At 35.6% G+C, this 27,365-nt stretch overlaps 1 protein-coding gene and 1 pseudogene across 2 annotated transcripts in view; one reads left to right on the top strand and one right to left on the bottom strand.

Moving 5' to 3' along the window:
* The window catches only part of Dnajc3 (DnaJ heat shock protein family (Hsp40) member C3), a 61,587-nt gene that overhangs the window by 23,699 nt on the left and 10,523 nt on the right, over window positions 1-27,365 (top strand). The window contains exons 2-7 of one of the 2 annotated variants that reach the window (XM_027938803.2): window positions 5,010-5,120; window positions 9,065-9,189; window positions 11,713-11,787; window positions 22,375-22,527; window positions 24,200-24,381; window positions 24,749-24,868. In XM_027938803.2, the coding sequence (XP_027794604.2) occupies window positions 5,010-5,120; window positions 9,065-9,189; window positions 11,713-11,787; window positions 22,375-22,527; window positions 24,200-24,381; window positions 24,749-24,868 (766 nt within the window). Of the gene's footprint in view, window positions 1-5,009; window positions 5,121-9,064; window positions 9,190-11,712; window positions 11,788-22,374; window positions 22,528-24,199; window positions 24,382-24,748; window positions 24,869-27,365 lie in introns of those variants that run through there. The other variant, XM_071611595.1, reaches the window with a different exon arrangement.
* LOC114095541 (adenosine deaminase-like) lies at window positions 12,537-13,608 on the bottom strand (annotated as a pseudogene).

The following is a 27,365-nucleotide window of genomic DNA, read 5'->3' on the forward strand; positions in this document are numbered from 1 at the left end:
TTCATTATAATATGCCTTGGTAGGAAATTATTTGTGAAATCATTGCAAACATTGAATGAACAAGTGTTGAACTAAGCATTACTTTTAGGGGAAAATAAAATTGTTAAGTTATTGCAAGCCTCAGGTCACAACATTTTTGTCAACAGATTAAGACAACCTTGTTTTCTGTGTGTTTCTGTTAAAATAAATCTTATTTAAGATATAGAGTTGAATCATTAACATTGATCTTCAGTACTATGCTTAGGAGCCTTTTAAAAGTGATGAAATTACCAAGATGAACACAAAAAAATGACACTAATTGCACTAAGGAAAGGACCTTTATTTATAATAGGAAAGCTGAAACAAGGCAGTGTTGCTTGTTTGACTTTAACTGGGAACAGCTGGCTCAAGATTTTTACTGCCTGCATGTGCACCTGTTCCCAAAAGGTTGTAAAGGTGCTTTGAGTACAAATGAATTTTATTAAGTGGGTGAATTAAAATAGAATCTGAATTATGAGGGCTGCCTGTATGTATATAGTTAATATATTATGGGCTCTGTGTCTGTGGTTTCTGCCAACCATAAATATAAAACATTCAGGAAAAAAATTAGCATCTCTTCCAAAGATTTATAGACTTTTTTCCTTGTCATCATTCTCTAAATGAAAAAGTATAGCAACTAACAACATTTACTTTGTATTAGGAATTATAGATGTAAAGCTCTATAATTACAGATCTAAAGAGGATTTAAAATATACCAGAGGATATTTTTAAGTTATATGCAATTACCATATCATTTTATATAAGGGACTAAGATATGTGTGGATTTTGGTATATACAGAGGTGGTGGTGGTGGTGGTGTTGTCGTTGTCGTTGTCTAGGAACCAATTCCTTTTGAATGTTGAGGGATGATTATGCAAGTAAACACACGTGTATAACAAGCAAAGAGAAAATATGCAAAGCTACTATAGTCTTTGTGTCTGTAAGTGGTCACAAAGTCTATTGATATTTGTGATTTCCTTCGTGAACTATCTGTTCTGTACTTCTCTTGCCTTTAGCTAGAATCTCTGCTTCTCTGGCTCTTCTAACTCACAAACTTTCCTAACTGAAGAGTCTTAGTCTTAATTGTTCTGCCTGATTTTTGGTTCCTGTATTTTTTCAAATTGACCGTTAGTATTGGGCATGCAAGTACTAAGATGTGCCCTGAAGGATCTCTTGAGTTCCTCTTAGCCTGCTTTCCCTCCACTGTTTACCAGCAACCTCATTTTCCCTTGGTAACTGGACCAATTTTTCAAACCAGTTGAATTGGGCAGTTTTTTGCCTGTTGGTTTCAGTGGCACTGGGAATACAAAATGTCCAGGCGGCAGTCTCACCTTCCAATTTGTAGGAAATGTGTGTATGTGGTAAAAGCAGTTAATCCCTTGGTTTTGCCACATATGTGTAATGTGCACACTGCATACCTCCTTTGGTGTGAAATGTGCTCTTTGATGAGATAGTGCTGTGTGAAATACTGTGATGGTGGATAATGCATTTGGTGTCTATGAATGGTGTGCTGGCAGAAGCATTTTAGGCAAATTCATATCGAAAATATGAGAAGGAAATCTATTATGGAAGAGAACTAGGTAAAATAAGTCTGCCCTTGCCCTGGATGTTCCCCTCTCTCTACCAGAGATGCCATATTGGGAACCCAATGTTGTGCTCTGGTGTTGGCAGATTACATACCAGCAGTAACTTTAATAAGGTCAGCTTTGGTCAGGACTAATTTATGGGTTTGAACCCATTCAAAGCTTCCATCTTTGTCACTAAGGCCATTTTATTCATGGGTCCTTTGTATAAGTTGAGTGATATGCATAGACCATGTCATTTTATCTACCTGATGCCTTTTATAGTTGATGTGTCCACTTAGTGTCTGATAAGTACTGGTACTTCAGCTTCTACTACTCCAGGATCCCATCATTCCACTGAAATCAGGAAGCCCATCTCAGTGGTGGCATCCCTTCATAGTCATAGCTGTTATATATGGGAGTAACCATAGAGCTTTGAAAAGGTTGCAGATGGGGGCTGGGGATGTGGCTCAAGCGGTAGCGCGCTTGCCTGGCATGCGTGCGGCCCAGGTTCCATCCTCATCACCACATACAAACAACGATGTTGTGTCCACCAAAAACTGAAAAATAAATATTAAAATTCTCTCTCTCCTCTCTCTCTCTCTTAAAAAAAAAAGGTTGCAGATGGTCTCTCAGCAATATGTTTTTCAGTGTTTTAATAAAGAGAGTGTCTTCTGGATTGTTTCATGGAACAAAGGTCAGAGGTTGGTGTGTAGGTGACAAATGATAAATCTAGTCCAACATTCCTATCTTTCTCAGCAGTTGGATCCTTCCTCTTATCTTGATAGGCAAACTCTGGAATCTCTGCCTTATTAAATGTAAACCATTATTAATCCAAATTTCTGTCAGCTGACCAAGTAAATGACTAGAGCCAACTCTAGCTGCATGAGTTAACACATTCCATATAGGATCTTGAGTATAGGATCAGATCATAAATATTTTAGGTTTTACAGGCCACGTGGGTTTTGTCACAACTACCTAACTTTGTTGTTGTGGCATAAAAGCAGCTAATATGGCCCATTCATTATTAGATATGACTGTGTTCTAGTAAAATTTTATTCACAAAAACAGTTTCTGATCTCTGCTCTAGTAAGTGTGCACTGATCAGTGAGTTAGACCTAGTATTGTGTTTCATTTCACTTTTCTTGGTCTAGCACCTTTAGAATCCATTCTCATACATGTTCTGTAGGGTTCTACTTGTTTATCAGCAAAGGCTTTTGCTATGTCCTTTGGATCATAGCATATATCTGTCTCTCAAGAGCCTGCTGAGATTTGACTCTAATTATAGATAATAGGAGTAGTTATGGTCAGTTTTGAGAATAATGTGTCCCCCTTTTCAGCCTTCTTCCCTATAAGATTGTCTTATGGTTTTTGAAATAGTAGTTTGAAAGGCTAGTCTCCTCAGACAAGGAAGAGAGGCTTATAAGGACTTGAGATTTGTTATTTTTCTCTGTTTTAGTAAAGTATTCAGAAGAATCAACCTCACATTGCAGTCTTTATTTTCACCATTTTTGCCATATGGTTAGGTATGGCAGGTACTTGGCCTTCTAAGACATCTGTCTCAGCACTTTGTTATGATCAACCGTAAGTGGTGACCTAATTGTGATTCTAGTACTTACAATGGATTACCAACATCTCCTTTTCCATTGTCAAGGAGCTCAGAACTAACTCAAGTTCCAAGGGTACTGCCAACTCAATCCTCAAATCGCTTTTTGTGGGTCTGTCTCCTGGGAATTCCAATACCAACTGTGTATTAGTTTGGGTCCATTCAGGAGCCAAAGCACACAATAATATGAAAGGGAAGACTTACTGTAAAAAAAATTATTAAGATATGATAGGAGAGTAACACAGGATGCAAAGAGAATGCTAAAAGATATTCCAGAGCTGACAGACCCAAGGAAGAGCCAACTTGGAATAGAGGCCCCTTTCTCAAGGCTGGGATTCAGGCCTCATTGGATAAGGTATAGTAGTAGCCTGAGTTTGTTAATGGTGAAATTGGCTGAGTTGTTGCCATAGTAGCTGGGCAGATAGGAAACAACCCTGTCAGGTATAGGTGAGCCAAAGCTGGTTGGTTTATTTGTAGAGGTGATTGGGAGCTGCTGTGGGTATGTGTAGCTAGAATGTACAGTGTCCTTGTTATGAGGTGCCTGGGCCAAGGCTGACAGGTTCCTGGGGTTGGGCCTCTGGACACATGGCCTCTGGCTAGGGCAGAGCACCACTGGATGTCCTCCCCATACATACCATGTAGTAGAAGTGGCATAACAGACCATATTAGCAGGAGCCAGAAAAATATAAAATGCAGCAAGCAGAACCAGGAAGTGTCCTTCCTGCAGTTCTCTTCAGTGCCCTTTACTGACGGAACATAACATTGTGCTCAGTGTAAAACAAGAAATGCTTAAAAACTCCAGTCCATTAATTTAGTGCAGCTGCTGAAGGAGAAATTCAGAGTTGAGAGGAAATTTTTGATAATTGGCCTGGTCAGTCAGATCATGTATTCTATTCAAGATGCTTCAGTAGTACCCCCTCCCCCCGTTTTTTTTTTTTACCAAGAGAAAAATCCCAAACTCTACATAATCATCCCGCTATTTCTGTGACCTCATATCATTCTCTGTTGGCTCTGCTGCAGTTGTCCAGGCCTCCTTGCTGTTTCTGGAACATGTCCGTGCTCTCCTGGCTTAGGGCCCTTACACTAGCTGGTTCTTCTTGGAAAGCTTTTTTCCTAGATCCCTGCATGATGAATTCCTCACTTTCTTTAAGTCGCTTTGATGTCAGCTTCTCAAGGATGCCTGCTCTTAACCTCCTTATTTACTCTGTCTGGCCCCATCACCCTATACTCTCAATCCTCTCAGATCACTTGACTTTTTCCATAGTTTTTTTTTTTTTTTTTTTTTGTGTGTGTGTGTGTGTGTGTGTTGCTGGGGATTGAACCCAGAGCCTTATGCATGTGAGGCAAGCATTCTACCAACTGAACTATACCTCCAGCCCTCCAAAGTACTTTTTACCTAACATTATTTACTTACTAATTATTGTCCATCTCCTCCCACCATAAAGTCAGATACACTTATCCCAAGTACTTAGAACAGTGTTTGGTGCATTATAGGTGCACAGTAATTTGAATATTAAGATGAGATTCTAGCTTAACAAAGTAGTTTTAATTTTATTTGAAATATTTTCACTATGGGTGTTAGGCAATTATTTTAGTTTGTATACTGGCTATAATCTTTTGACTGGTTAGGTTGATATGGGTAAATTTTGGGGCTTCTTTTATAAAATGAAGGGCTGTTTGAGTTTAATGGTTACTTTCTCTAGGATTTTTAGCTTCTGTGGCTTTTCTCATAACAGTAGATGACTGAGCCAGATAACTAAGTTTTGTTTTTGAGAATTAAATTTGGATCATGGAAAATTAACTGATTATTTATTTATTTTTAGGTGCTGAATGTGGAGTAAATGCAGATGTTGAGAAACATCTTGAATTGGGCAAGAAATTACTTGCAGCTGGACAGCTAGCTGATGCTTTATCTCAATTTCATGCTGCAGTAGGTTTGTATTATAAACCAAATCACTCAGTGGCTGTTTTAGTGAATTCTAATTAGTAGCTCTTTTTATGGATAAAATTTCAAATAAGGATTGTTTCATGTTAAAGAAAACATTAAAGATATTTGCAGGAATCTGGATGAAATAGATTAATAAATCTTGAACGCATATGTATCAAACATAAGAGGTAATGAGATTTACTATAAGTAGCAAGAATAACTCAACATTTTGACAGAATACTTAATGTATTAAATAGTTTTCTGATTTCTTACACAGACTTCACCTAATACAGTTTAATTTTCTTGATGTCTTGGGCTATCAGTATGGTAATTACTTTGATGCCCTTGGAAGATTCTGTGGTTCATTGACTCTTCAGTATTGGTCAAATTCCAACCACTCTTGATGCTGTTACTTCTTTGTGCTTACTTGTGTCTGTCTGTAGCATCAGATGTCATTGCAGCTTTTAATCTGTTAGGACTGAGAATGAGATGACAATAAATAGGTTAAAAGTGAGGGCTTGAAGGGTTTTCTTATGAGTCACTGCCTAAACTTTTATGTGAGGACTTTTTGATATTGACTTTCCTTAGATCCCTTTTTTATTTACTCGTACATTTCATCTTGATTTGTGATAGTTTAAGACAGACTAGTCAACTACTCAACAGGTAAGGAGGTAGTTTATTTTTCATAAGTTACACTTGTGCTTCCAGAGAATTATGATTTCATTGTTATTTTACTATAAAAACAAAAAGCAGGTAGGGATTGGTCTGGCAATAATTTTCTTCAGCTTATATTTTTATTTATGTAATTAGCTCTCTGGAATAATAGGAAACATACATTTTAATATTTTTCTTTATCATTTGATAATGCTGTGACCTTGATCCAATTGTGTAAGACAGTCTAGATCTAAATAAATTAGCTGCAGATTCCTAATGGTTTTCAGTGTGCCACCCAAAGGAATTTATGTGAAGATTAGGTGAGAATAATGAATATAAAGTTTTTTTGGAAGTAAGATATAACCATACATATAAAATATATAGTAATAAATCTAATTTTTTTTTGTCTCTAGAGATTGGCTTTTCTATATATGAGTTTGATGTGTACCTAAGAGTTTTTTTTAACTATGTGGAGTTTCCACTAGGAATTTTGTATTTCAGGGATTAACTTATCTTGATAGGTAGTAGTTACTTGGCATAACAATTTACACAAGTTACTTTTCTCTAAGGGCCATTTACTGTATGACCACATCACTACTAAGTCTGCACTTTTTCTTGTGATTCACTGTCATCAGAGCTGCAGTATGGTAATAGAAATTATTTTCAGTTATTGTCTTCAAAAAAGCATTTCTTAAAATACACAACTATTGCTATTAGAATATTTGCAGAAATTTATACTTAATACCTATTATGTACTTTATGATCTGCTTTTTAAAATTTTATTTTTATTTGTTCTTATTAGTTATAAATAACAGTAGAATGTATTTTGACATAGTGTACATATAAACAGTATAATTTCCCATTCTTCTGGTTGTACATGATGTGGAATTACATTGGTCATGTATTCAAAATTGCACATAGGAAAGTAATAATGTCTGATTCATTCTACTATCTTTCCTATTCCCATTCCCTCTGCCTTACCTTTATTCCCCTTTGTGTAATTCAAAGTATGCTTTTGAAGTCTCACATTTAGCAGAAATGTCAGGGGCTATGGAATATTGTTAAAGTAATTCCAGGTGACTATTTTTGGTTTAAAAATGCAATATAAGACCTTGAGATGACTCTTCTCCAAAATACTTAGTAAAATATCACTCACTGAAAGATGTAAACAGTAAAGGTGGTAATTGATTGGTGAAATTGAGTAAAAAGGAGGATTTGAAATACTGTTAGTACATTCCAGATTTGAGTAGCAGTGTTATTTCATTATTATTTGGCAAATAGCAGTGATTCAATATAATCTCTGAGGAACTACACCAGTTCAAGAACATTTATCATTTTATGTAAAACATGGATTATTCATAATATAGGAAATAAAGTTTAAACTTTATATGATGGGAATATTCAGTATATTAAAACATACTGAATATATATTGGCCTTTTGGATCTCTTCTGAGGTGTTTGTGTGTGTTTATCAGCCAATAACTTTTTCAGAGCTTTGAAAATATAAGTTATTTGTGATATCATCCATGTATTAGTGCATTGCTTGATTACAAAAAAGTTCATTGAATGTTTATTCACTCACTGAGATAGTTATACATTCACTAAAATGTTTATAGTTTTCAACTTCTGAATATGGTGATATACTTTATTTCTTTTAACTTCTGTGATTAGGAAATTGCTATTAGTATGTAATAGAATTTGGCTTGTAATAGTATATTAATGGTTTATTTTTTATTATAATGCCTCTGAGTTTTTTAATAGTTAATGAATATAAAAGTAACCTGTGTTTATTGTGAAACATTTTGGAATATATGGACAGTAGAAGAAAACCTGGTACCTCTGCCTAGATAGCTGCCAAGATATTGACATGTAGCTCTCAGGTGCAACTATGGCCAGTTATGCTGACCAGATCTGTGAAATTTTAATTTATTGCACATTCCAAATAAAATATAAACTGAATTGAAAATATTCTATATCAAGCATGTTCTAAGCATGGTAACTTTGTTTGTTTTGCTTTCCTCAAGCTAATTTCTTATAAGAAATACTGTATACACAGGCTGCTGGTTTTGCTCTTCTTTCTAAGTCTTTCAAGGGAAATTGATCAGGAAAGAAATTTCAGGGACACTTAGCTGGGGTCATATATGAAATTTGTTTGTAGATTTAAGGAAAATCCATTTTCATTGTTGATATGCCTAAATTCTTTTTTTCAAAAAAGACTATTTTACTTTTTTATTCTGGCGTGAAATATATGTAACAAGATTTACCATTTTGTGATTTTTGATTGTATACGTCAGTGGCATTGTGTGTTCACATTGTTGCACAACTATCACCATCCATCTCCAGGATTTGTCATCCTAAACTAAAATTCTGTACCTATTAAATAGTAATTTCCCATTTCTGACCTCTCCACCATTCTCTGTCAACTATCATTCTACTTTCTATGAATCTGAGTAATGTAAGTCTCACACATAAGTGGAATCATAAAACATTTTACCTTTTTTGTCTTGGCTTACTTCACTTAGCATAATGTTTTCAAAGTTCATTCATGTTTTAGCATAAATCAGAATTTCATTTCTCTGTAAGACTGAATAATATTCCATTGTATGTATATACCACATTTTGTTTATTCATCCATTGATGGACATTTGGGTTGTTTCCAGTTTTGGGCTATTGTAATAATACTGCTGTGAATACAGAGGAACAAATATATATTTGAGTCCTGCTTTCAACTATTATTTATATCTTCTTCTTTTTTAATAACAGGCATCTAATGGTTGTAAAGTAGTATCTCAATATGGTTTTAATTTGCATTTCTCTAATGGTTGGTGGTAGTGAGCATCTTTTCCTGTGCATACTGGCCATTTACATGTCTCCTTTCATGTTTGGTTTTGTTTATAGGTTATTCTCTCATCTTGTCCCACCTTTCCTTGGCAGTACTTCACATAGTTTTCAGTGCCATCGACGACTATTCAGAACCATAATTTTAAATGATCATGTACTATCCTGCCACATACATTCCCCTAATATACTATTTCCTAGATGATAAGTCTTTGAGGGGTGGAACTTGCAGGTTTTTTGTTTTTTTTTTTTCCTCTTGGGTGGAGGTTGGTGTTGGGGATGGAATCCAGGGCCTTGAATGTGCTCTATTACTAAGCTATAACCTCAGCCCCTTCATGACTCATTTTTGATGAAGAAATTATTTTTTTAATGCCTTTCTTAATAGCATTATAAACTCTAATACTGTTCAGGTGTTTTAATTTTTTTGAATAGAGTTAATGATATTATTTTAATTTTCAGATGGTGATCCTGATAACTATATTGCATACTATCGAAGAGCTACAGTCTTTCTAGCTATGGGAAAATCGAAAGCAGCACTTCCTGATTTAACTAAAGTGACTGAATTGAAGATGGATTTCACTGCAGTAAGTGTATCTACACTTTGTTTAAAGGGGAGCTTAAGGAACTTGGAAGAGGTCTTTTTTTTTTTTTAAGTTATAGATGGAAACAATACTTATTTATTTTTATGTGGTGCTGAGGTTTGAACCCAGTGTCTCATACATGGTAGGCAAGTGCTCTACCACACAGCCACAACCCTAGCCTCTGGTCATTGTTTCTTATTGTGAGAATTGGAAAGCTAGGCATAACCAGAGTATATCAAAGCTACTACTGGGGACAAAGAGAAATTCAAAGTCCCTTGAATTTCTGGGTGTAGTGTCATGTACCTCTAGTCCTGACCACTTGGGAGTCTGAGGCAGGAGGTTCTCGTGATTCCCAAGATTGAAAGGCTGCCTGGGCAACATAGGGAGAAATAAAACGTATAGTAGTAACACAAAAAACAACAAAGTCTGTCTGGGCATGGTGGTGGTGCACACCTGTAATCCCTACTAAGGAGGCTGAGGCAAAAGGATTGCAAGTTTGAGATCATCCTGTCCTACTCAGTGAGACCCTGTCTTAAAATAAAAAATAAAATAAAAAGAACTGGAGGATAGAGCTCAGTGGTAGAGCACCTCTGTGTTCAGTCCCTCAGGAAGAGGCCTGACAATAATATTAGCTTTGTGGTTTAGAAACACAAATTTGTGTGGAGATGGAAAGTAGGGGAAGATGTACGGAAGGCATGAAATAAGGAGCTGAATTAAGAGGCTGTCATCTGTCTGACAAGTTTCAGTTAAGACTGTAGCAGAAAGAATAAAGAGGGAAGTTCAGTTAAGTGGTGGTTTTTGGTGAGGATACCATGAGGAGTTAGCAGGGCTCTCCCTGGAACCAAGGCACAGGCTTCCGAGGTGTAGAACTTCTGTGAAGATTGGTATGTCACTTTAAGAGCCGTGATGTGTGCACAGGGAACTCATTGGATGGAACCAAGCTGGCGCTTTCCGAGGCAGAACAGATAGAACCAATGGCCAATTAGATGGTTTCAGAATTAATATGGTGACCATTTAGTATTTATATCCTGCCATACTTCAAAAAGGATTTGAGATAACAATTATATATGAAGTGATTGTTTGAAATATTTTCATTTTTTAAAAGATGCAGTTCTCAAGTGTCAAATTTTTATTGAATCTGTTAACTCTACACAGCTAAGCACAGTGTTTCACAAAGATTAAGTAGCTCATTTTCCTAGTGTTAGCTATTAGCTAGTTGAAATAACTTTAATTTTGCTTTTTACATGTATTGATGTATTTGACAGAGGATTAGGGAAATTTTATGTACTGTAAAATTGATAAGTGGAATATCAAGGTGATTTCTGTTTTCTGGTAGACATTGGTCATCAGAGAGTTGATACTGGAAGAGATGAGATTATGCTCATTAGAAGAGGAGGAATATTAGAGATGAAAGAGGAGAGGCACTGTCCTTCTTGTTATAGCAGAGTAAATATTTGCATTGAGAGTTAATATAAAGCAAACCCATTTCTGGATCTTTGATAAAATCTCAAATAATAAAACTTTCATATTAGTGGCAGAAAGTATTTTTAAAAATTGAATATAAATCACATATCATCAAAGTCAGTGTTTTAAAGTATTCAGTGGTTCTTAGTATGTTCATAAAGTTGTGTAATTATCATCACTGTCTAGTTCCAGGATGCTTTTGTCACCCTCAAAAGAAACTCTGTACCTATTTGCAATCACTCCCCATTTCTACCCTAGTCCCTGGCAACAGCTTATCATGGATTTGCCTATTTTGGGATATTTCATAAAAATGAGGGTGTTTTCAAAGTTCTTTCATGTTGTAGTATGTATCAACACTGCATTCCTTTTTTTTTTTTTTAATATTTTTTTTTTAGTTGTAGTTGGACACAGTACCTTTATTTGTTTTTATGTGGTGCTGAGGATCGAACCCAGGGCCTTGCGCTTGCTAGATGAGCATGCTACCACTGAGCCATACGCCAGCCCAGGCATTCCTTTTTATGACTGAATAATAAATAATTCATTGCTTGGATGTATCAAATGTATTTATTGATTTATTAGCTGATGGAAACTTCAGTTTACATCTATGAATATTCATGTACAAGTTTTTGTGTGGAAATATGTTTTCAGTTTTCTTGGATAGAGCAAAATGTATTATTTTTTGTGGTACTAGGAATTGAACCAAGGGGTACTCTACCACTGAGTTATATCTCCTGCCCTTTTTATTTTGAGACAGGGTCTCACTAAGTTGCCTAGATTGACCTTGAACTTGTGGTCCTTTCTGTCTCGGTACCCCAAGTACCCCAACAGGTGTGTTACTGCACCCAGAGAGAAAAAAGTATTTTTAAGGAGGGACACTTTCACAAAAATTTTATACATTCATTGATTCCAGGAATTATTTTTAGTTGCCAAGTCAAATGAGCGTTGGAAGAGTATTATTTACATCATTATCTTACTGAGTTTTATTCTTTGTATTTTAAAGAAAGTTTAGAAATGAATAGTACTCGGGACAATTCTCTTTTTTTTTTTTTTCCTTTTCCCTAGGCAAGATTACAGAGAGGTCACTTATTACTTAAACAAGGAAAACTTGATGAAGCAGAAGATGATTTTAAAAAAGTGGTAAGTTTAATTTGTACCTGGCTCTATGTATATGTTATTTTGAGAGAACATATTGGGCTTTTTTTTTTTCTTTGTATTAAGACATTTAGTAGTAATTCTATAGCTAAAAAGGAAAATTGTCTGATTTATGTATATAAGAATCACAGGCTTCTGACATCAAAGAATGACCTTAATTAACAGTTGGAGAGTAAAGTGCATACAATCAATATATGATCCTAATTCAGTTTGTACAGATAACTTACTCTGTTTTATCCTGAGACTCTAAAAATCTCTGCTGAGGTATTCTTTTTTTAAATTCTTTTTAGATATAGATAATAATAGAGTATATTTTGACATATTATGGATACATTAGGATCCCATTTTTGCAGTTGTACATGATTTGGAGTTTCACTGGTTATATATTCATGTAGGTACATAGGGAAGTTATGCCTGATTCATTACTGTCTTTCCTATTCCCGTCCCTCCTCCCTTCTTTTTAGTTTTTTTTACCAGCCACCAGCTGCTTTATTGAGCACCAGATTTTCAGCAAGTATTGCTGTAGGGGGAGGGTTTCAGAATCATCCATGGCATTGGCCAGAGCCCTGGTCCCTGCCCAGGGCACATAAACAGAGGAGAGATGGCCATGCCAAGGTCTGTGTTTACGTAGTCTCGAGAGCATTAGTAGCTTTTAAAAATCTTTGTCTTCTTGGAAGGAATACAGGTTAGAGTGTAGCTTGATCCCAGAGTTGTGAAGATTCCATCCACAGGGCTCAGAAGATGGCCCTGCCATCATCAGGGGTCCTGCCCAGAAGCATCTTATAGGCTCTGTAGAGCTGGTCAAGGAGCTCCTTCTTCTCATCTGCTTAGAGGAAGCTGGACTTTGCTGCATTGATGTTCACTCACTTAAATTCCTCCTTGATGAAGACCATGTTCTGTTTCGTCATCTGGTAGTCAGGGTCCAGGGTAGACTTGAAGATGAGCAGGTCATCTGTGTTGAGCGAGTAATTGGCCTGGTCATTCTTGAACCCAATGACTGCATGCTCGGTTTTTGCCTTCCAGGCACCTGTGGGATAGCTAGACCAAGGGCAGACCTCAAAGTGTTTTCCTGCCACAGCCTGTTATAAAGTTACTTGTCCTCCAGGGCATGGTACCCACGTCCCAGCTTCTTGGACTTGAATGTCTCCACAACCTCTTGCACCACCTCTGTAGAACCTACCTCCCTGGCATGGGCGGTGTGATGGATGCCGCTCTTTACCACCTACTGGTAGGCCTCCACATGCCCTGGAAAGAAGCTGCTTCCTTTGATCTCTTCACCAGCCAGGTTGATGACCACCACAGTATGCTGCTGGTACTTCTTACACAGCTCCCCCACTTCAAGGGACCTGCACATGCAGCACAGGATGGACTGCACCTTGACCCCAAAGGCTTGCTCCCCCTTCTTCAGGCCCTTGTCTACTATGTCCACTATCTCATCTGGGGTGAGGTCCCCTTTGGTCTGGTTCTAGGGGATCGGTTCCACTTTGGAGTTGGCCAGCCAGGTGTGGGCTATAGTGCACCTCTTCATACACCACGCCCTCTTTGGCCTTCATCTCCACAAACATGTAGGTGATTCTTTTTATGGCCTTTCTGAAGCCTGTGATAGCAGAAAAGTAATACTCCAGCTTGGCTAGAGACTGTGGCTTATTGATGCTAATGAAGTTCTGTAGCTCCTCTGCTTTGTTAGCTGGGGAGGGCAATCCCTTACTTCCTGCTGTAGTATAAGATGGTTTTAGGCTTGACAGCCCCATCAAGGTGGACATGTAGTTCTACTTGAGGCTTGCCAAAGGTGGGCTTCTGGGTCATGGTGCCAAGCTTGCTCCCTGGCACTGCTCCCTCTGCTGAAGGTCAGTGGGTCTCCTATGGCCATCATTGCTGGTGGCCCGCCATGTTCTTCCTACCTTTGTCTAATCCAGTGGGTTAAGGATGAATCTATTCTTCCCTCTCCCCCACTTATTGTGTGTGCATCTGCATATCAGAGAGAACATTTGGCTCTGGTTTTTGGGGATTGGCTTATTTCACTTAGCATGATAGTCTCCAGTTCCATCCATTTACCAGCAAATACCATAATTTCCATTCTTCTTTATGGCTGAGTAATTTTCCATTATGTATATATATCACATTTTCTTAATCCCTTCATCTGTTGTAGGGTATCTAAGTTAGTTCCATAGCTTAACTATTGTAAATTGAGCTGCTGTAAACATTAATGTGGCTGTGGCACTGTAGTATACTGATTTTAAGTCTTTGGGGTATATAACAAGAGTAGGATAAATGGATCAAATGGTAGTTCCATTCCAAGTTTTCTGAGGAATCCCATACTTCTTTCCATAGTGGATGCACCAATTTGCATTCCTGCATTCCCACCAGCAATGTATGAGTGAACCTTTTCCCCCACGTCTTCAATAACATTTATTGTTATTTGTGTTCTTGATGGTTGCCATTCTGACTGGAGTGAGAGATGGGATCTCAGTGTAGTTTTAATTGGCATTTCTCTAATTGCTAGAGATGTTGAACATTTTTATATATTCTTTGACCATTCTTATTTCTTCTATGAAGTGCCTGTTCAGTTCCTTTGCCCATTTATTGATTAGGATATTTGTTTTTTTGTATGTTAAAAAATTTTTTGAGTTCTTTATATATCCTAGAGTTCTTTATATAGCTCTATCTGAGGTGCAGGTGGCAATGATTTTTCTCTCTTCATGCTCTTGATTTTTTCCTTTGTTGTTAAGAAGCTTAAAATACTGGCAAATCACATACAAAAACATATTAAAGAGATACTGCACCATGATCAATTGGGATTAATCCCAGGAATGCAAGATTGGTTCAGCATATGGAAATCAATAAATGTAGTACCTCACATCAAAATAGACTTAGAGAGAAATCACATTATCTCAATAGATGCAAAAAAAGCATTTGAAATCAATAAATGTAATACCTCACATCAATAGACTTAAAGAGAGAGATCACATTATCTCAACAGATGCAGAAAAAGCATTTGACAAATACAGCATCTCCTCATGTTCAAAACACTAGAAAAACTGGGATAGTAGGAACACACCTCAACAATATAAAAGCTATATATGCTAAATCCAAGGCAACATCATTCTAAATGAAGAAAAATTGAAAGCATTCTAAGAACAGGAGCAAGACAGGGATGTCCTTTTTCACCACTTGGATTAAACATAGTCCTTGAAACTCTAGCCAAGCAATTAGGTGGAAGACACAAATTAAAGGGATGTGAATAGTTAAAGAAGAGTTCCAAGTATTTCTATATGCCAATGACATAATTCTATATTTAGAAGACCCCCACAAAAAACAAACAAACAAACAAAAAAACTCCACCAGAAAGCTTCTAGAAGTCATAAATGAATTCAGGACAGTAACAGGATATAAAATTAACATCCATAAGTCTATTGCATTCCTAGTCATCAATGATGAATCAGCTGAAACAAATTAGGAAAACTGTCCTGTAGCCTCAAAAAATAAAATGCTTGGGACTCAATCTAACAAAAGAGGTGAAAGACCACTACAATGAAAATTACAGAACACTAAAGAACTAAATTGAAGAAGACTTTAGAAGATGGAAAGATCTCCCACGTTCTTGGATAAGGAGAATTAATATTGTCAAAATGGCCATACCACCAAAAGCACTATACAGATTTAATGCAATTTCTATTAAAATTATGATGACATTCTTTATAGAAACAGAAAAAGCAGTCATAAAATGCATTTGGATAAAAAAGAGTCCCAGAAGAGCCAAAGCAATCTTTAGAGAGAAAAGTGAAGCAGGGGTATCATAATACGAGACCTTAAATTATACTATAGGGCCACAGTAACAAAAATTGCATGGTATTGGCACCAAAATAGACATGAAGACCAATGGTACAGAATAGAAGACAGAGACAAACCCACATAACTACAGTTATCTCACACTAGACAAAGGCTACATTGGAGAAAAGATAGCATCTTCAACAAATGGTGCTGGGGAAACTGGAAATCCATATGTAGTAGAATGAAATTGAATCCCTGTCTCTCACTCTGCACAAAAATCAACTCAAAGTGGATAAGGGACCTAGGCATTAGACCAGAAACCCTGTACCTACTAGAAGAAAATTTAGGCCCAATTCTCCATCATATTGACTTAGGAACAGACTTCTTCCACAAGATTCCTAAAGCACAAGTAATAAAATAAAGAATTAATAGATGGGATGTTGAGGTATTCTTAAAGTCTGAGTGACTTAAGGGGTGCTTCATTTGTTTGAGAGGAATCATGAAACAGAACTTTTTTTTTTTTTTTTTTGGAACTAGGGATGAACCGGGGCGCTTAGCCACTGAGCCAGTTCCCAGCCCTTTTTATTTTTTATTTTGAGACAGTGTCTCACTGAGTTGCTCAGGGCTTAACTAAATTGCTAAGACTGTCTTCGAACTTGTGATCCTCCTGCCCCAGCTTCTGGAGCTTCTGGGATTACAGTCGTGCACCACCTTGCTTGGTGGAAACAGATTTTTAACAAAGAATTTGCAATCATCCATTATGGCTAATTCACAGCCATCAAGTGCTTTGGATTTGTTGATGGGGGGTGGTGGGTTTTATAGATTGTATGTCAGTGAAGGGGTTTATATTGAAAAATGATTTAGAAGGAGAGAATCAGCCAATCTGTTGCCCGTATTTGACATAAGATCTACATTTCTGATTAATGTGGATTTGTTTCTGGACTGATCTTAGAAGATATAACTCATTGTTTGTTATTTTCATTTTTTGCAGCTTATTGAAATGCTTACTCTGGTAACTACTACAAAAACAAAACTAAAGTTTATAACATTGTCATAATCCTGTCATAATACTTAGTCATCTGTAGATAACCCCCCCGCCAAAAATATTAATTGTATTGAACGAGAAGCTGTTTCGTAGTCTCAATTAAATTGGCTGTCATTTTGTATTTATCTATTTTCTCTGCCTACTTGGGAAGATGATGCTCTTAAATTAATAATTCAGGAGAGCAGGTGGAAGATTGGTTGGTGGGGAGGCAATAGTGCTGGACTAACTCTTCCTGGGCCAGGCCTTTATTCAGAGCCAATGTTGTGTGAATGTGTCAAATGGATGAGTGATAGATGGTGAGAAAATGTTTCTGTTTCTTGCAAATGCTTAAATGTAAAACTTAGAATTTATTTCCATTCACAACTTTATAGTAGCCTTTAGATACAGCACAATAATTTTGGATAAAGTTTTAGCACAAAGTAATTGTTAGTGGCCATTGGTTGTAACCTTTTAGAAAAGTGAGATTTTGGAATCTTGGCTTGTGTTAATGTCTTTTCTACAGTTTATATTAAAACCTCTCAGAAATAAGAAGCAGTACTTTCTACCTTCTACTTTTGGATTGCTGGGTGCTGTCATCTTGCAAATGTGTTCTTAAAACTACCCTTGCTGTTACTGTAGAGATTCTTCCGTGAGAGTGTGCATCTGTACTGAATCATCTTTTATTTTTATTTGAAAATTTTACTAACATATTTGTAGATTCACATTTAATACAAAGAAGTAATACAGAGAGCCCATGTATTCTTTACCCAGTTTTCCCTAATGGCAATATGTTGTAAAACTGTATTACAATATGAAAACCAGGACATTGACATTCATACAGTCTACCAATTTATTTAGATTCTCTCTGTTTTATTATTCATTGCTGTGTGTGTGTGTGTGTATTCACTCCTGTACACTTTATCACGTATGTTGCTTTTTGTGGTCACCACCAGAGTAAGCAGTACCAAACAGTTCTATTACCACCAGAATCCTCTCTGTTGCTCTTCTGGGTCCCTATCCATAATTCTTGGCAACCACTAATTTGTTATTCATTTTTCAAATTTTGACATTTCAAAAATGTTATATAACCTTTTGCAATTGACTTTTTTTTTATTCAGCATAATTTTCTGGAGAATCATCCCAGTTTTGGCATACATCACTTAGTTTATTCCTTTTCACTGCTCAACATTCCATGGTACTTATATGACATAATTTTCCATTCATCACTTGAGGGATGTTTCGATTGTTTTTGTCATTTGGGTTACTGCAAATAAAGCTACTATGAACATTCTTGTAAAGGTCTTTATGTAAACATGAATTTTAATTTCTCTGAGGTAAATGCCCAAGAGTTCAGTTGCTGGATTGAATATTAATTATGTGTTTAGTTTTGTAAGAAATCTCCAAATTGCTTTCTAGAGTGACTGTACCATTTTACATTCCTCTTCATCCTTGGTCCAGGATTTGATATCACTGTTATTTTTTATTTTTGTCATCGAATTATGATTTTAATCTACATTTCCCTAATGGTTAATGATGCATTTACATTTTCATCTGTAAATCCTTTTCAATGAAATATCTGTTAATGTCTTTTGCCCATATTCTCATAGGATTACTTAAAAAAAAAAACTGTGGTGTTATGAGTATTCTTTATGTTTAAGGTATTTTGTCAGATATGTGTATATATTTGCAAATATTTTAGTTTTCTTTTTTTAAATATTTTTTTAGTTGTAGGTGGGCACAATACCTTTTTATTTTATTTATGTGGTGTTGAAGATTGAACCCAGAGCCTCACACATGCGAGATGAGTGCTCTACCGCTGAGCCCCAGCCCCAGTGCATATTTTAGTTTTCTTCAGTGTCTTTTATAGAACAAAAGCTTTAATTTTGACAGAATTTATTGTTTTTTTTTTTCCACTTCTATGGAAAGCACAAAGTACAAGGTGCTTTTGGTATCATTTCTAAGAAATAGTCATCAAGCTCTAAGTTATAAAACTTTTCTCCTGCTTTATGATTTTAAGTTTTACATTTAAGTCTGTAACCTATTTTGAATTAAGTTTTGTATAATAATATGAAGTTAGAGTCAAGCTTGATCTGTTTTGCCTTTGGATGTCCCATTACTCTAGCAATTTCCTTTAGTGAGTTGCTTTTGCACCTCTTTCAGTTGGCTGTACTTGTGTGGGTCCTTCTGAGTTCTCTATTCTGTTTCATTGCTCAATGTGTCTGTCCTTTGCCATTCTTAGGCTCTCGATTACTATAGCTAAATAGTATTAAAACTTTCAACATGTTAAATATGGCAGTTTATTTTAGCAAAGAAGGATTTATGAATTGGACAGTACTTAGAACCAGAAAAGGTTCAGAGAGCTGCGGTCTCCAATGTGGCCATGATTATTTTATAGAAAGAAATTGGAAATGAGGTATAGAAATAGCTTGATCGGTGAAAGTGCTGCCTTTGCCTTGTTTGGACATGGTCAGTGAGTTGACAGCCTGCAATTGGATGAGGTTTACTGCTTGTGATTGGCTGAAGTTCTTTGATTTTGTTAGGTTTTTAGTTTTGTTTTTTATATACGAAATCGAGTAGTTACTTTAAGTGGGAACTCACTGTAGGTGATAACCTCAGGCCATTGGCCTTGTGCTTTTTAAATTTAACAATAGTAAGCTTTAACATTGTGGATAACATAAGGACCTTAGAGTGCTTGAATGTAATTTCCTTCTCTCTGATTTGTATAATATTCATTTTTAAAAATTGGTTCTTTTCTTGGTTTCTTTTTTTACCATTCAGAAAGAATATAAAGGCAAATTCCAGAAGTCACTAGAGAATGTGACTTAAGTATTCCATATTTTTTAATATATTATCAAGTGTATAAATTTTTTAAAATTTGTGCTGTTTACTCCCTAAACTGTAATTAAATTTTTCAGCCTTGGCAATATTAGTATCTAAAAAACAAGTAGATCAATGAATGTATGTTATGCCAAAGTCTACCATCTTATTATTATTATTTTTTAATATTTTTTAGTTGTTGATCGCCCTTTAGTTTATTTATTTGTATGTGGTGCTGAGAATCAAATCCAGTGCGTTACACATGCTAGGCAAGCGCGCTACCACTGAGCCACAACCCCAGCCTCTAACATCTTACTGTATATTTAAGGTATACAACATGACAGCATAAAGATACATTTATAGTACAGTGACTGTTACTAAACTGGAAGAAAGTAATGTATCCATTATATCTACATCCATGTTTTTTTCCATGTGACAAGAGTAGCTGTAATCTACTCATTTAGTAATAAATCCTGAATATGACTCACACATATTATTATTAACTATATTCCTAATATTGTACATTAATCATTAGATTTGTCAATCCTACATATCTGCTATATTGTATCCTTTGACCCACAACTCTCCATTCCTTATTTCTCAAACAGACCCTGGTACAACCACTGTTTTATTCTCTATGTAGACTGAAAATTTGTTTTCAAAAGATTCCACATATAAGTGAAGTCATGTAATATTTTGCTTTCTGTATCTGGTTATTTCATATATTTGGCATAATGTTATGTCTGGCATAATGTTCTCTGAGTCCATCCATGTTGTAGCAAACGGCAGGATATCTGCCTTTTTATGGCTGAATAATTGTGTGTGTGTGTGTGTGTGTGTGTGTATGTGACAGTTTCTTTGTCCATTTGTCCACTGATGGACACTGTTTGATTGCTTTTACTTTAAAAATACCTGAGAAAAATCAACTTAGAAAAGGTTTATTTTCATTCACAGGTTTAGAAGTTTTAGTCCAGAATCTGTTGCTTTGTGCCTGTGTCAGGATAACACATAACTAGAGCTGGGATCCCATTATCCCCTTTAAGGGCATGCTCCCAATGACCTAAAGACCTTCTATTACACCCCACTTCTTTAGAGTTTCCACTTCCCCCAATAGCATCATGCTGGAGATCAAACCTTTACCACATGGACCTTTGGGGGTGGGGGACATTCAAGATCCAAGTATGGCAGAAATCTAAGTTGTTTCCATATCTTGGCCTTTGTAAACAGTGCTGCAATGAACATAAAATTATAGATATATTTACAAAGTGGTGATTTCATTTCCTTTGAGTATATACCAAGGAGAGAAGTTACTAAGTCATATGGTAGTTCTATTTTAATTTTTTTGGGAACCTCTCCATACTTTTTTCCATAATGGCTATAACAATTTACAGTCTTACCAATATAGAAGGATTCCCTTTTCTCCACACCCTTGCCAAAACTTCTTATCTCTTTTTGGTAATGGATGTGTGAGTTAGCTTCCTGTTAGCAATAATAAGATACTTGAGATAATCAACTTATTTTGGCTTACAGTTTTAGAGGTATCTGTCCATCAGTTGGCTTGTTTTTGGGCACAAGCCAAGGCCATATATCATGGCAGGATGGTTGGTGGAGGAAGCTTGTTCGTTTCATGTGCAGGATGCAAGAAGAGAAAGAGACTGGAGTCTCACAGTCTCCTTTGACATCATGATCCCAATGACCTAAATTCCTCTAGACCTCATGCTCAGAATAAAGCCTTTAAAACATGGACCCTTGGGGGACATTCTAGAAGAAATGTCTTTTCAAGTCCTTTGCCCATTTTTCATCTGGTTATATTCCTGATGTTGAGTTGTGTGAATTATTGATAAATCTTGGATAATAATCACTTTTCTGGTTTATAGTTTTTAAAATTTTCTCTTATCTGTAGATTGTCTTTTCATTTTGTGATTGTTTCCTAAAATCTCAGGTTATAAAAGTACAAAAATAAGTGGGACTTTAGACATCATAGTCTAATTTTATTTTGTCCTCAAAGGAGTCAGATTTACGTTCTATTAATCTAGGACTTTAATTACTATAATAGTATCCAGTTTAAGTTGGTTGATGTATATAATGGAAAACAAATTGAGCATCCTTTTAAAGTATGTATCTTTTGCAATCTATCCTTATTATAGAAAGATCACAAAAGGGGCTGGAGGTGTAGTTCAGTGGTAGGACATATGCTTAGCATGCTCAAGGCCCTGGTTTCAATTCCACTCCCCCACCACACACACACACACACACACACACACACACACACACACACACCAAAAAAAAAAAAAAAAAAAAAAAGATCACAAAAAGAATCTGTAATTTCACTAGTGTTTTTGGAATACTTTATGTGTGTTATGTGTAGAGTACCTTTTTAATCTGTCAACAACTACTCCATAGGGTGTAAGTACTGTTATCTCCATCTTATTGTCAAAATCCAGATAACATGGAGATACATGATTAATTCAGGATTTGGGTTTTATTTTAAAATATGTGTGTGTGTATACATATACATATACATACATATATATACATACATAGGTATTCTGTCACCTTTTATTTTTATGTGGTGCTGAGGATCGAACCCAGTGCCTCACCCATGCTACAAGCACTCTACCACTGAGTCACAACCCCAGCCCCAGATTTGGGTTTATTAATTATTTAGACTAGGAACATAAATGGTACTAAATCTTTTTCGAAATATTCATAACCTGGCCACAGAGAAATGGTAAAACTTTTACCCTGTGTTACTTCTGTATTGGTTTCCTGTGGCTGTATAACAAATTATCCGAAGTTAACAGCTTAAAACACATATTTATATTACCTTAAAAGTTATGGGGTTAGGAATATGGGAATTAACTGGGATCCTCTGCCTCAGGGTCTGCTCAAACTTACTTGGAATGGTCAGACTTTGTTTATGAGTACTGGATTTAAGGTTTTATTTGTTGTTCTTGTAGCTCAAATCTAATCCAAGTGAAAATGAAGAAAAGGAAGCCCAGTCACAACTTCTCAAGTCTGATGAAATGCAACGTTTGCGTTCGCAAGCACTCGAGGCTTTTGAAAGTGCAGATTATACTGCTGCTATAACCTTCCTTGATAAGATTTTAGAGGTAAGTTTCTTAGATACCATGCTGACAAGCGGCACTTACTGCTTTTTACTGTAAGACATGTTTATCACTTAAACATACAATATACCACAAAACACCTAGACAGAATAAAATGAACTTTCAGCTGTTAAGTGAAAGATTGTGTTTGTATGGAACATAATTTGCAACTGAATTTTCAGAATGTGCTGAAAACTGAGGTTTTCAGAATGTTTTGAATGTGCTGTGGAGCGAGAGTTACATATTTTCATACATTACTTGCTTTGCTATTTTGGTTTGATTTTTCAATTTTTGAGGGAAAAGAACTCTGGAGATTACATAATGGTGTAAGAGATGACAGTTGGTTGAAGAAAAAGGAAAGGAAAAATTATATTTGGGAAAAAAAGGAGTGTTGTAGGAAAGAAGGCAGACAGAGTTGACAGGACCCAGAGGGTTCTAGATAGGAAACTTAAATCTAGGGTTTCCCTGCCTCAGAAAGACTTAATGACACATGATTTTAGAAGAAAGTCTAAAGTAATGAAGTGGAAGCAGTCATAATTCATACTTAATTACCATTTTCACAGTATTTTGATGTACAGTTTCATTAAATCTTGGTAGTAAACTTGTATGTAGAATGGGCATTTCTTTCAAAATTATAGGGGAAATCTTGTGATATGAGCTGGTGGAATTTATGTTTTACTAAACTATGTTTTACAATATTAGGAAATGTAAAGTTATGACCTTTACTTTCTAACACTAGTTAGATTGTCCATTTTGACCTTCCTCACTGTCCATGATTCTTTAATTTATATGATGTTGATTTTGATCTTCATTAATGTGAAAATTGGGCATGACTTAGAGCAGTTCAAATAAATTATGTAAAGATACTCCCATATGTCACATTGCTGAGCTTTTGGGTTTATGTTTTAAAGAATGCCAGTATATTTTCTAAACATTATGGACTTTTGATAAAACAAATGGTGAAGCCTCCAGCCTTCTCACATTGTTTTTCCTTTTCCTTTATTTTTTTGATAAGAGGATTTAATTTCAAGGAAATGACACTTTATAAAAGAGAGAATTTAGTTATCAGTAGAATACACATATTTCGCAGCATATTTTACTCGATTTATTTTCTGGACTAGACATTAGAATTGTTAAGTAAAAAGAACTGACTATTGGAAATTCTCTCCAAATATGCTTCACTGGGAACAACCATGTATAGTAAATGCTATGTTGGCTTTTTAAAAATTATTACTATTCAGTTTTAGAATTATATAATTGAAGGAGGAAAGAAAAGGGCCAGATTAGAATTTTAAGATATTTTTGGAGCAACTGCCACAATTTTTTCCCCCCAGTATTTGGGATTGGATTCAGAAACATTCTGTCTCTGAGCCATATTCCCAGCCTTTTTGTTTCCTTTCATTTTATTTCGAGACAGGGTCTTGCTATGTTGCTGAGGTTGTCTTATAACTTGCAATCCTCTTATCTCATTCTCCTAAATAGCTGGGATTACAGGTGGGTGCCATCTTTTTTTTTTTTTAATCATATTTAAATTGTAAAAGACTTTTAAACACTCTTTACAATACGGAAGTCATCACATTGAGGATGTTTATAAATATACAGATAAAAATATGTGGGATACAATAATGAGTGTTCATAATTTATTGTTTCTTAAAGTCTAGTTCTTTTGTTTCTCAAGGTTTGTGTTTGGGATGCAGAACTACGGGAACTTCGAGCTGAATGTTTTATAAAAGAAGGAGAACCTAGGAAAGCTATAAGTGACTTAAAAGCCACATCAAAACTGAAGAATGATAATACTGAAGCGTTTTATAAAATCAGCACACTGTACTACCAACTAGGAGACCATGAATTATCCCTCAGGTCAGTTTTAAGATTTTAATATTAAATTAATATGTGGTTGACATTTTATACTGTTTATATATCATTTCTTACATTACTCTAGTTTCATAGTTTATTTTCGTGAAAAGTGTTTATTTCATGAAAGTAAGTAAACAAGAAGTAATTTGTTTTCTAAAAACAAAATACTGTTTAATGTATAATTCTATATAAGTCATTTTACTTTGAATTAGAAAATGTGTTCATGGTATAGTGTCATATACAAGTACATAGTAAATTATTAAGTATGTTTTGTTACAAATCAAAATACTATTTTGTGATTTTTGTATTTAATATGGAAAACTGATTATTTTGACTTGGAGCATTTTCCTTTTTTCAATTCCATGAGCAGTGAAGTTCGTGAATGTCTAAAACTTGATCAGGATCATAAAAGGTGTTTTGCACACTATAAACAAGTAAAAAAACTTAATAAGCTGATTGAATCAGCTGAAGAGCTCATCAGAGATGGCAGGTAAGAATATGTTTATCCCAACCACCCAGCCTTTCCTTCTTACATCAGGTTGTGGGGACAAATGAACTACTGAACTCTACCAAGCTCATTTATTCTCTGTCACTGAGGGTGAAGTATTCTAGATGGCACTGGGCTTTAGCAAAATCACCAGGATTATACATTTTTAGAATAAGGTAGAATATAAATATTAATTGTATAGTATCCTTATCAGCAGATTTATGTTAGGCCAGATATTTTTTTATGGTTATAGATGGACAGCATGCCTTTATTTTATTTATTTGCTTTTTTATGTGGTACTGAGGATCGAATCCAGTGCCTCACACATGCTAGGCTAGTGGTCTGCCACTGAGCTACAGCCCCAGCCCTGTTAGGCCATATTTTATTGAGTGTCTCTTATATCAGGCATTGAGCTATGTACTAAGGGTACAGAAATGAATTTGACTATAAGTTTTTGGTCTTAAGTTTATTGCTTTGTGTGGAAGACAGACATATAATTTGCTGATTAATGGATAATATGATACCAAACTGCTAGAATGTATAGAGTATGATGGGAATACCAAAGAGGGGCTTTTAATGCAGTCCAAGGTATTAAGGCCAGAAGTTAAAAAGAGAAGCTTGCTGGAGAAGGTGATAGGTATTTAAATCCTAAGTCTAAAAAATACATAGAAGTTACCAGAATATAGGTTGTGTCTGTATAAGTATTGTTTATAGGTGGTTTGTAGGTTGGGGCAGGGGAGTTGAAGAAAATGGAGAACGTTCCACACAACAGTGCTTAGTAGAAGGTAGGCTCTGAATTCCCTATTCCTAATACCTTTGGAAACTGACACATGAGAATGCTTTACCCAATTTCCTCCAACTTCTGGCAAACTATAATATTGTATCATAATCAGGATATTGATTAATTCCATTACCATAAGAATGTCTCATGTTGCCCTTTTATAGCCATAACTATTTCTCTCCTGTCCTTACCACTTCCTGAATACCAAGTTGCCATGAATTTATTTTCCATTTCTATAATTTTGTCACTTCAAGAGTGTTATAGAAATGGAATCATATAATATGTAAACTTTTGGAATTGGCTTTTTTCCACCTCGGCATAAATCTCTGAAGATTTATTGGATTATTATGTGCATAAGTATTTCCTTCCTATTTTTTGCTGAAATTTCCATGGTGTATGTGGACTACACTTCAGCCATTCACCCATTGAAAGTCATAACAGCATTTTATTCCACCCCCAACCCCCACATTGGGGATTGAACTCAGGGGTGCTCTACCACTTAGTTATATCCCCAACCCCTTTTACTTCTTTTTTTTTTTTTTTAATATTTTTTTTAGTTGTAGATGAACACAATACTTTTCTTTTGTTTATTTTTATGTGGTGCCGGGGAACGAACCCAGTGCCTCACGCATGTTAGTCAAGCACTCTTCCACTGAGCCACAACCCCGGCCCCCTTTTTTACTTTTGAGAGAATATATTTATAAGTTACCCAGGTTGTCCTTGAAGTTATGCTCCTGTCTTGGCCTCTCCAGTAGCTGGGATTTCACATGTGCATCATCATGCCAAGCTTTTCTTTCACTCTATCTTTTCATCTTCTTAATTGTTTTTTTGTGTATACACGTTTAGGATTGCTGTGTGGTGAATTGACCCTTTTATCATTCTGTATTGCTCATTTCTGATAATTTTCTGTTACTTTATATGACAGTATAGTCTCTCTTGCTTTCCAAATCTGATTACTATTTACAAGGTATGGTCTTTTCTATCCTTTTACTTTCAGCTTGCATTTGAAGGGAGTTTCTTGAGGACAGCTTTCAGTTGGGTCATGATTTTAAATGTACCCTGGTAATCTTTTCTAATCACTTTATTTAGACCATTTACCTTTACATTTAATGTAACTGTAATAGGTTAGGGGCTTAATAGCTGTTTTCTTCTTTGTTTTCTGTTTGTTATTTTTCCTTTTGGCTATTTGAACACTTTTAGAATTCCATTTTTATTCACTTATGGAATCTTTGTATCTCTTTGCCCAGCTTTTTTAGTGTTTGCTATGGGTTTGACAAGTAGTTAGAGTCTATAGCATCATTTTAGTAGTTTAGGTGTAAAAGAACCTTATTTTCCTTTAATAGCCTTTACCCTGTACTGTTTATTTATTTATTTTTATTTTTTTAAAGTTTTTTTTTTTTTTTTAAGAATTTTATATTTATTTTTTAGTTTTCGGCAGACACAACATCTTTGTTTGTATGTGGTGCTGAGGATCGAACCCAGGCTGCACACATGCCAGGCAAGCGCGCTACCGCTTGAGCCACATCCCCAGTCCTACCCTGTACTGTTTATAATTGTCCTGTGTTTCCATACCACAATACAATGTTGTAAATTTTGCTTCAACATCAAACACAATTTAGAAACCTAAAGAAGAAAGTCTAGAATATTGTTTTAGTCTGTTTTGTGCTGCTACAATAAAATACCTGAAGCTGGCACTTTATAGTGTAATTCATTATTTTA

This window comes from Marmota flaviventris, chromosome 4 (genome assembly GCF_047511675.1).
Source record: "Marmota flaviventris isolate mMarFla1 chromosome 4, mMarFla1.hap1, whole genome shotgun sequence".
Taxonomy (NCBI): Eukaryota; Metazoa; Chordata; class Mammalia; order Rodentia; family Sciuridae; genus Marmota; species Marmota flaviventris.